We start from the raw sequence: 10246 nt of genomic DNA, 5'->3' as shown, positions 1-10246 counted from the left end.
GTGGGGATAGGAGAGAAGCGGAGCCTCCTTGTTAGAGGACGTGGGGGGGAAGGGGCGCCCTAACGGGGAAACGTGCGCTGCTCAGGCTGCCGGCCCCTTTAAGGGGCCGGGCTGACTCTGCGGCGGTTCCAGCTAACCGCGGGCCTGGTGCAGCTCTGCGGTCCGCGACCCTACGCAAAGCCTCCGAGCCGCGCCGGGCGGCAGGACCCGGCGCGGGAGAGGGCGTGGTCCAGCCGGGAGCTGGGCGGAGCCAGAGCTGCAGACAGCGGGTCTACCCAGCCCAGAAAGCGGCGGAGAGCGGGAGTGGGCGGAGCCACGGGCTGGTGGGCGGGCCCCGGCGCTGCGGGCCTCGGGGGCGGGGCCTGGGGCTCCGGGAGCGCCGCAGAGGGAGGTGGGATGGGCGGGGCGAGGGCGAGGGCGGGGCCTGTGTCTGCAGTGGGCGGGGCCCGCCGCAGAGGGGCAGTGCCGGCCGAGAGTCCTCTGCGCGCCGCTCCCGCGGCGCCTCCACAGCGTCTCTGACAGCCGCGGCGCTGGGACCCACGGCCCGCACCACCTCACGCAGCCTTCGCGGCCTCCACCGCGGCCCGAGTCCCGTCCCTCGCCTCGGCGCCCACATCCAGGGGGCGGTCCGGTCCGCCGTCTCTGCGGAGGCCGCATCTGGCGCGCATCTGGAACCGCCCGGCCGGCCGCGCTGGAGCCCGCGCCCGCCCTGGCCCGGCCGCGCCGGGAGCCCTGCCCGGAGCTGGAGCCGCACCTGGAGCCGCGGGCCCGGGGCCCTGAGCCGCGCAGCCGGCGCATGGTGAACTCGCTGCTGTTCGGGGAGATGGCCTTGGCCTTCGGCTGCCCGCCGGGCGGCGGCGGCGGGAGCTGCCCCGGCGGTGGCGGTGGCGGCGGCGGGGCCGGGCCGGGGCCGTCGCCGGTGACGGCGGCACTGCGGGACGACCTGGGCTCCAACATCCACCTCCTGAAGGGGCTCAACGTGCGCTTCCGCTGCTTCCTGGCCAAGGTGCACGAGCTGGAGCGGCGCAACCGGCTGCTGGAGAAGCAGCTGGAGCAGCAGCAGAGCGAGCGCGAGCGGCGGCTGCGCTACAAGACCTTCTCCCGAGAGCAGGCCGTGCAGACCGGGCCCGAGCTGCTGCGGCCGCCAGCGCCCGGCGCGGGGCACGGCAGCGGCAGCGGCGCGACGGCGGGCGCCAACGCCAACACCGTGGCCCTGGGCGGCCTGCCCCCCGGCGGCGGCTCGCACCCGCAGCACTACGGCCGCCTGCCCGGGACCATCTGGAGCTACACGCAGGTGCGGCGCACGGGCGGCGGCGGCGTGGAGACTGTGCAGGGCCCGGGCGTGTCGTGGGTGCACCCCGACGGCGTGGGCGTGCAGATCGACACCATCACGCCTGAGATACGCGCGCTCTACAACGTGCTGGCCAAGGTGAAGCGCGAGCGCGACGAGTACAAGCGGAGGTGAGTGGGGACCTGCCCTTCCCCCCACCCAGCGGCTCCTGGGGAGGGGGCGTCCAGGTCCGGGAGGCCGCGGAATGCGTGCGTTCGGGAGGGGCTGGGGGCGGCCAGCTGGTCCTAGCAGGTGTGCTGGAAGTTGTGTTTGCATAGCGCCCTACACACGCTTGGAAAACTCACTTACTAGTTCCAAGAATGGGGGCGGGTGCTTACTACCATAGGGGACACGTCGGTGCTGTCATTGGTCGGGGCCGGTTGTTTTCTAGGTGACATAATGACCACTGGTGTTTTATGGGATCTCATTTAATCCTCACACCAACGCAGAGTGTAAGGCATTCTTATCCCCATTTTGTAGATGAGAAAACTGAGGCACAGCGATGGAAGGGGCTTGCCAAAGGGGGCTTGGCCGATAGTGGCGAAACCAGGATTCAAACTAGTGAATTGAACGACTTTTGGCTAGTTTGTCTCCCATAGGTATTTCCCCAAGGATGTAGGAGGTGGGCTCCCCTCCCTCCATGGGTGAAAAGAAGAAACTCTTAACCGACCCACTGGCTTTTTTTTTTTTTTTTGTCCCTTGAATGAAATGAGATCATGTGTTTGAAAATGGGTAAATCTGTCCCTACCCACTAGGGCCAGAGTCTGCCATCTTGCTCCAGCTCTGCAAGGTCCCGTTGGTAGGTCTGGATAACCAGACTACCATCAGACTGGCCACAGGCTTTCAAAAACCCCTCTCTTCACCCCTCTTCCCCCCACCCCCTACCGTCATGGCTTACTGAGTGCCAACAGACGCAGCCCTAAAGGCGCACAGGAGGAGAGAACCTTGGGCTGAAGACTGGATGTTGATTGGACCCAGACCACCATCTCTGGCTAGTGTGCAGGGCAGACTGCCTGCAGGACTGGCCTGAACATTCTTGCCAGGTCCCTGTTCCCCAGCTGGGAAACTGACGCTGCTTCCTGCCGGCATCCTGGCTGACAGGACTGATGGCTAGCTTCCAATAAGAGGAGAGGGGTCTGTCTGTAGCCTTGCAGGCCTGGGTGGGGGCAGGACCCTCTGCTGTCCCAGGCATGGGCAACTCTGCATTGGGAGCCTCGGCTCCAAACTCTAGGGCTTGGAGGGTGTTGTGAGAAGGCCCTTGAGTCCTGGTGCTCACATGAGCACAGAGGTCTGCTCAGGGAGCGGGGCATGGGTCTCCTCCATCACCTGCCAGGGAGATTGTTGGACCATTTGGAAACCTATTTGCTCATTAGACAGATAAGAATAATAAAATCTATCCCCAGTTGCAGAAGGGGAGAGTAGGTCGGTGGTGCTTTTGGGAAGGGATAGAGTAATCAGTTGATGTTATTAAAGATGATAGGCTCTGTCAGGCCAGCATGGAGCTGAGGTCCCGAGAGGAGAGTCTTGGGTCTCTCTCACACAGGGTCTGGCTCTCTGTGGGGAGGTCTTACACCCCGCTGGGGATGAGCCACTCTCCTGGGCCCGTCTTCTCGTGAGGACTTGAGAATGGCCTGGTGCCCCGCCGTGGCCAGGGGGAGGCTACCTGTCTCTGAGGGAAGCTTCGCTGGGGTGGGGTAGGGGAGCAGGCACTTGCTCTCAATGGTGAAACACAGAGGGATGGGCCCTCTGTCTCCCACTGTTGATTGTGTCGTCAGGCCTCAGGCTTCTGCTGTTTATTTTATTGTGTGTTCTTTTTGGACCTGGCTACTCAGGAGATGGAAAAACCGTGCCCAATCTCAGAGGGAGATAGGTTGGTGTTGAGCAACGCTCTGTTCAAGTTGCACCCAGGGTGTGGGGTGTGATGTCAGCTTCTGGCGCTGGCCTGGAATGAGACGGGCACTGCTGGGGCAGGTGGAGTGTGGGTGCCCCTCCTCCCGTCCCCTGGGCTGTGTGAGCGCCTTCTCCTCCTCCATTTTTTGGTGAACTGGGGAGGTGCATCTTTTCCGAAGTCAGTTCAGGGCTCAAGTTGGATTTTTCCAAAGCAAGTGTACTCCCTTCTTTGGGACTCCGTTTCCCTGTCTGTAAAGTGAGGGGTGAGTGGGCTAGCACTGTGCTCCTTGAAGCCCCAAGGCTTCCTTGGAGATGGTCTTGGGGTTCCTTGACTATTCTGTAAGACTTAATATTTTAAGTTATGTTACAGTGTTAATAGGGTTATAAAAATGTGCTCACTTTTAAGTTCTGAATGTCAACTCATTGTTAATTGCTAACTTGTTAGTAGTTGGCCTCAAGTTAAAGCCACCCCGCCTGCCTTCTCTGTTTGTCTGAAGAGTACTCTGAGATTGCAGAGCAAACCGCTAAAAACCATTCCCATTTGTAGCCACTTATCTGTGTGAGTCAGGATTTTCGTGAAACGCTGCAGCCAAAACTGGAGATAGAATTAAACGCAATATGGTGCTGTCATCCGTGGGTCCAGTTTTAAATGTTAATGAATCAAAATAGCCTCATCAACTTTACTGATGGAATTCAGAATAGGTCACTGTTCTGTATGTGAACTTACAGTATAAATGTATACCAGTGACATTCTGTTTTTACTTGTTTCTGTATTTGGGTTTCTTGTGAGAATTTGCTTTCAGGAGGAGGGCAGGCATCTCAACAACTGAAAAGAAAAAAATTTAAAAACCGCTGGGCTAGATGATCTCAAAAGGTCTTCCCAGCTTTGACAAAATACAGTCTTGAGTTTGAGCTCCCAGCCCACTTCTGGTCCCCTGTCCATGAGAGAAGTTTCTCTAGATTTGCCTTTTCTGGACACTTCATATCAATGCAATTACACTTTTGTGTCTGGCTTCTTTCACTTAGATAATGTTTTGGAGGTTCATCCACGTTGTAGCGTGTTTCACTACTACATTCCTTTAGACTGGTGAATAATTTTCCGCTCTGCAGACAGGACAGTTTGTTTATTGGTCCACCTATGCCGTCAGGAGAATTTAAATGTGAGGAGTCACTCCTCTACCCCCTCACATCATCTCGGGTGCCATTAGTGGTATGGGCACAGTGCTTTGGAAACACCACCAATCCAAACCAGAGCCGCTGGCCTGGGCCCTGGGCCCTGGGCCCTGTTCACTACGGCTCTGGTTTTCCCTTGGGCCGACCAGCTCTGAGCTCTTTATCATGAGGGAAATGTGGTTGCCCAAACTGTACCGTCGACAAGGTTGTCAAGCGTTGATTTGGAAACCAAAACAAACATCTCTGTCCTGTCACCACCCAGTGCCACCAAAATGTCCTATTCTGAGTTTGCAAGCTGGGGGCTTTTCCCTGGAGATTCCTGCTGAGTCTGTCCGAACTTTAAACAAGTGGGGATTTCTCTGCATCGTTTCTCAGAGACCCAGACTCCAGGTCAGGCTCTGGTACTAGGTGCTGTGTGACCTCAGGCCAATTGCTGCCCTCTCTGAGCCTTAGGTCCTCCACCTTTACAGGAGGGGGTTCCTTTTGGTGATCCCTCCCAACTCGCCCTATACTTTGGTCTGTGACTCAAAGGGGTCTGGGGCAGGGCTGTTCTTCCTGCCTCACGGACTGGCAGTCCTCCCCCCACTCCTGCCCCAGGCCCAGTATGGTTTGGAACTGTCTGGGTTTCCCTCCCCGCCCCTGCAGGTTGCCAAGTGTCTGCACCCCTGACTCAAGTCAGCATGAAGGGCTTGGTTTGTTTTTCCTTGGTGGTTGGGTGATCCGGAACTTTGCTTGAGAGCCAGGAGGGACCACAGTGATCATTTAGCCTGATGGTTCCCAGAGGGGCCCTTTGGAACCCGGGGATCCAGAGCTGGGTGCCTCGGGGCAATTCTAGGGACAGTGAGTGGTGGTGCTGAGCACTTGGGATTTGGCCCCCATCAACCATAGCAGCTCTATTTCCCCGACTGCCAGACTGGTTTTCTGAGGAAGGTTCCATTGGAAAACAGGGTTCTACAGCTTAGAAAAAGAAAGAGAGAGAGAGAGAGAAATTGCTGATTTAGCTGAGTTACTTTCATTTTTGAGGTGGGGAAACTGAGGCCCAGAGGGAGCTGACCCACAAAGCCAAGTTGGGAAGACCTTGTCTGCCGTTGAAAGCTTTCCCACTACTCTGAGGTGATGCTCCCATCATCTGTCCTCGGCTGGGGTTTGGTAGAGTTTGCTCCACCTTTTTGTGTGTCTGCCTTTAAGCATTTTTTAAAAAGCTACTTTCAGGGATGGGAGGGACTTTTGTCACAGCTATTTCTGATCACGAGCCGGAAGGGGCTGGGCTGGTGGCCTGAATGAAGAGCTCCAAAAAGGGCTGGTGGGTGAGCCAGCTGGAGTGTCCCCTGCCTTTCCCCATCACGCCCTGGGAGGCCCTTCAGCAGGTGCGTGCTGGCCCCTGAGTGCCCCAAAGCCAGAAGACTGCCCCGGAAAGCTGGTTGCAAGGCATCGTTTCCTGCCACTTCTGTTATTCCTGAAGCTGTCACCGATATGGATTCTTTATTTCTGATTTTCCTGGGAGGCAGCGTGGGATGGTGGGAGAAGGGTTCAAATCTTGGCTCTGCTGCTCTCTGTGTGACTTCGGGCAATTGCTTAACCTCTCTGAGCCGCTGGAGCCATCACTTTCTGTAAAAGAAGGGGAAGAACTTTGCTCCCCTAGGAATCGGGGAAGAACGAATGAGGTCCTGTGATAAGGCACCTGGGGCTTGGTAGGCTCCGGGTAGGTCCCCTCTCCTGGCTCCCCGCAATGTCTTTTCCCTTCATTTTATAGGGATTTCCCGGCACCGTGCTCGACTGCCCAGCACATCCATTTCAGGACACGTCGCAGCTCTCTCTGTCCCGTGGAAGGCGCCAGACATAGTGTTGAGGGTGGAGAGAAAAAGGGCTACTTCTTTGTCCAGCATCTAAGGAGGGTGTTCTTCCTACTCTTAGCAGTTGATTTGTGCCTCCGGAAATCTCTGGCCAACCCCCCACCCCCCGCCCTTTCTTCCAACCTCCGTTGAAAGAAACACACAAACCCCCTCCATCCAGCTCCTCAGTGCCCCAGAGTCTCTTGGCTGTGCTGGCATTCTCTTTGGGGACATATTTGGGAGGGATTTTCAGAGCCTCAAGCCAAAGGCAGGGGAATGAGGTCCCAGAAAAGAAAGGGAAGCAGGAAGCCGGGAGACAGCTGACGCTGAAGATTCCTTCCCTGAGGAATGTGAGGCGGGGCTTTTGCCTTGGCCACCGGATGCGAGGCCCCTGGGCCCCCCCAGCACAGCACACAGACACACAGACACACACACACACACACACATACGTGCACACGCACACCCGGGCTCACACGCTCTCAGCCTCTCTCGGCCCGTGGCCCGCCTCCGCACACGTGTCGGTATTTGAAGGACATAGAAGGGGAGACCCAGAACGTGAACACGCTCTTTGCCGCAAGGAGATGCGTTGACTTCTAGGGGAATCGATTTAAACTGTACCGTGTGTCAGGGACACCGCAGGCTGTGGACTTTGCCTTGGGAGTCCTGGCTTTTGATCACATCGGGGAGGCGACGCCGGGCTGGTGTTCTCTTGATTTCCCGTGTCATGGATGCCTGAAGGCCTGGTGCAGGGAAGGAGGTGCTGCTGTCCCCTCTGCTCAGCATCAGGATGCGTTGGTCTTCCTTGACCTTCTTCCATCAGGTGTTCTGAGCGCCCACTGCCTTCGCCATCACAGCAGGCCACACCCTGATCCCCCGTGGCCTGGGAGGTCGGCTCCCCCACCGACTGTAAGCTTGTGGGGGCCGGCTCCCGGTCTGTGTACTGGCAGAGCCCAGCCCGGGCCTGGCCCGAGTCCATGCTGAGCAAGCATCTTGCAGTGAGGGAGGGCGCTGTGCCGGGCTGCTGCGTGCTGGTAGGCCCCCAGGGTAGCCGGGGGAATGTAAGGCCCACACGACACGGATGGTCAACACAGGCTGTACATCCAGGCGCTCACAGCTCCTGGAGGGAAGGGTCTGGATTTGGAGTCAGGAGACCCACCCTCCGGTCCCCCCACACATCAGTTTTAACAAATTTGAACAACACCCATCACCTGGTGCCAGATGCTGGGCTGCTGGCATAGGAGTTAAAAGCTGAGCCATGTTGGGTTAGTCACTTTGCCTCTCTGGGTCTCCGTTTCCTCATCTGTGTCCCAAAATTGTGGACAGGGTAAATGGGCTCACGCAGCTATGGCACTTTATAAATGGGGAAGTTCTACAAGAGTTACATGGCAAGATTTCACAGGGCAGATGTGCGGGTGTCCTCAGGGGTGAGTGGGGCTGGCTTCGTGAAGTGGGCAGAAGTCAAGAACCAGGCTGGAAGCTAGAGGGAGGGTGGTCCATGCCTTTGCCAGCAGCATCAGGGTGTCATGTAGCCTCTGGGCATTGCTGGTTGTGTGGTGCTTAGAGGATTCTGGGCCAGATTGGCGGGGGTGGGGGGGGGATGCTGGTGAGGATTTCCTACCTCCAGTGGGCACGGGGCGTTCGGCTTCCTGGGCAGGATGTGGTTACTTACCCTAGTTCCTGGTACAAGAGACGGTAGTTGTCACCCAGCAGTAAACCTGGCGAATGCCTCTGGTCCCCTTGAGGGTCTATGGCCTGGCTGAGCCCCTGGCTGGTGGCACGGGGCAGCTAGAGCCCTGTGAGGCCATGGTCCTGGCTTGCCTGCGGTGTGACCTTAGCTTCTGGTTGCCCACCTGGGAATGGGGGTGGTGGGAAGATGGGCCTGCCCAGTGCCCTGTGAATCCTGTTCTCTCTGTAACTTTGTCGGAGTGGTCTGGAATCTGCACACCATATAATCTTTTGTACCTCGGTTTGTCACTCTATAAAATGGGGATACGTTTCCTCATGAGTTCTGCTTCCCAGGGTTGCTGTAAAAATCACCTGAAGTAATGGAGAAAGCATTTTGAAAAAGGTTTAAAAATAAATCATAGTGACTTAATAGCCACCATTGACTGAGCAACTACTATGTGCTGGGCTCTGTGATGACTTCTTTAAGTAAGTGGTGAGATTTAATTATCAGACAACCCCAAGAGGTGGGAATCAATTATGCCCATCTTACAGGTGAGAGGTTCTTTGTTTTCTCTTTAAAAGATTTTTTATTTATTTGAGAGAGAGAGAAAGAGAGAAAGAGAGAGAGGGGGGGGAAGGAACAGAGGGAGAGGGACAAGCAGACTCCATGCTCAGTATAGAGCCTGATATGGTGCTCGATCTCAGGACGCTGAGATCATGACCTGAGCTGAAACCAAAAATTGGAAGCTCAACCCACTGAGCCAAGGTGACAGGTTCTGAGAGGTGGAAGACCTCTGCCCCAGATCTTGCGGCAAGCGTGGTCTGGGTCTCTAGACCCCAGGTTCAGTGTTCTTCCTAGCGGGGACAGGCTGGCCAGGTTCCATGCCACCGGAGGGCTGCCGAAGGCGGGTCCAGGGTGAGGGGGCAGGCTGAGGCATGGGGTCTCCCCAGCGCCTGTCACAATATTACCACCACAGGTGGCAGAACAGGAGGTGGCTGCTACGCCGGGAAGACTTCCTGCTGTCACTTGACAGTAATGATTTCTTGAGAAACCAGTGAGTCATGGCAATGGCAGGCAGATGAGCCTCCCGGGCCACCATAGAGGGCGGTCCAGCCCCCCTGCTCTCTGGAGGTGATCCTAGTGGGGGACCGGACCCTGGGTTGGGGGGAGTTCCTGGTCAGCCACCGAGGGTGGCACACCGAGGCTGGTGGGCCTGGCAGGGGGAGGAATGGGGGCGGGGCAGGGAGCATGGGTTATCACCTGGCTGGCACTTTCCACACGATCGGCTTCAAATCTTGTGCCAACTCTGCAGATGGAAACCCAGGCTCAGAGCAGAAAAGTAACTTGCTCCCAGTCACACAGCAAAGCCGGGGCTGGATGTGGGTCTCAGATTCTCAGTTAAGGCTCTTTTGATCATGCCTGGCACCTAACGCGTGCCCAGGGCAGCGGCCAGGGATTTCTCAGGAGCTGATAACAAGCAGGAGAGAGCAACGGGCATCTGGTGCCTGGAGGGAAACTGCCCTCCACCCTGGGGTTGGGTCTCCTGAACTGGTGCTTTCGTTTGGGTCCGTGAACCTTGCCTGGGTGCAGGGAACTTGTTACAGTCGTTCCGTGCCTCTTGTTGGGGAAGCTGAGCCTGCTGGGTGTGGATGTCTGAGAAGCTGAGGTTCTCTTCTCCCGACAGTGGCTGGGCCTGGGCCGTGAGCCAGGTCCTGTGCTGGGCACTGGGGTAGAGCAGACATAGCCCCTGCCCTCAGGAGCGCAGAGTCTGGGGACACAGGCACATGTGACAAAGCCGTGTGGCAGGTACCTGCTCAGTACCTGTGCACAGTAAGGGCACAATAAATATTAACTAATTAATGAAACAAATATTTATGTAGCATTTACTCTTTGTCAGGCTGCATTCAAAGCAGTTTAGGGACGTTTGATTCATGTGACCTCATAATAACCCTGTGCGTTGGATACTGTCATTAAGCCCGTTTTAGAGAATGAAACGGAGCCACAGAGACATTGACAGAACTGAGCCCAGATGCCGCTAGCAGGTGGGAAGCGAAGGTTTCATCCAGGAAGTCAGGCTCCAGATTGAGCCTTTTATTGCTGTACCCAGGAAGGGGCATGCCCACTGCACGTAGCTTCTATGCTCTGAGCCTCAGTTTTCGCTTCTGTGAAATGGGGATAGTACCTCTGACCTCATTGGGCTGTTTGCGAGATGAAATGAAGCGATCGATGTCTGTGGAAGCACTTTATAAACTGTCAAGTGTTTGCCCTTGGGGTCGAAATGATTAGAAGCCTGGGTCCTGCCTACGCACGAGGCTGTTTCCTTCTCCTCCCCCCCCCCCCCCCGCCCCCGGCTTC

The 10246-nt window shown here is 56.9% G+C and overlaps 1 protein-coding gene across 2 annotated transcripts in view; it reads left to right on the top strand.

Moving 5' to 3' along the window:
* Positions 1–488: 488 nt before the first annotated feature.
* Positions 489–10246, top strand: part of IFFO2 (intermediate filament family orphan 2) — a 47619-nt gene continuing 37861 nt past the window's right edge. Inside the window, exon 1 of one of the 2 annotated variants that reach the window (XM_081817594.1) lies at positions 489–1461. In XM_081817594.1, coding sequence (XP_081673720.1) covers positions 797–1461 — 665 coding nt within the window. In that variant the 5' untranslated portion in view covers positions 489–796. The remainder of the gene's footprint in view (positions 1462–10246) is intronic. The other variant, XM_081817593.1, reaches the window with a different exon arrangement.

This window comes from Leptonychotes weddellii, chromosome 4 (genome assembly GCF_054177405.1).
Source record: "Leptonychotes weddellii isolate Sample4059 chromosome 4, ASM5417740v2, whole genome shotgun sequence".
NCBI classification, from domain to species: Eukaryota; Metazoa; Chordata; class Mammalia; order Carnivora; family Phocidae; genus Leptonychotes; species Leptonychotes weddellii.
The sequence above is the reverse complement of the archived record's forward strand: the minus strand, read 5'-3'. Positions and strand labels throughout refer to the sequence as shown.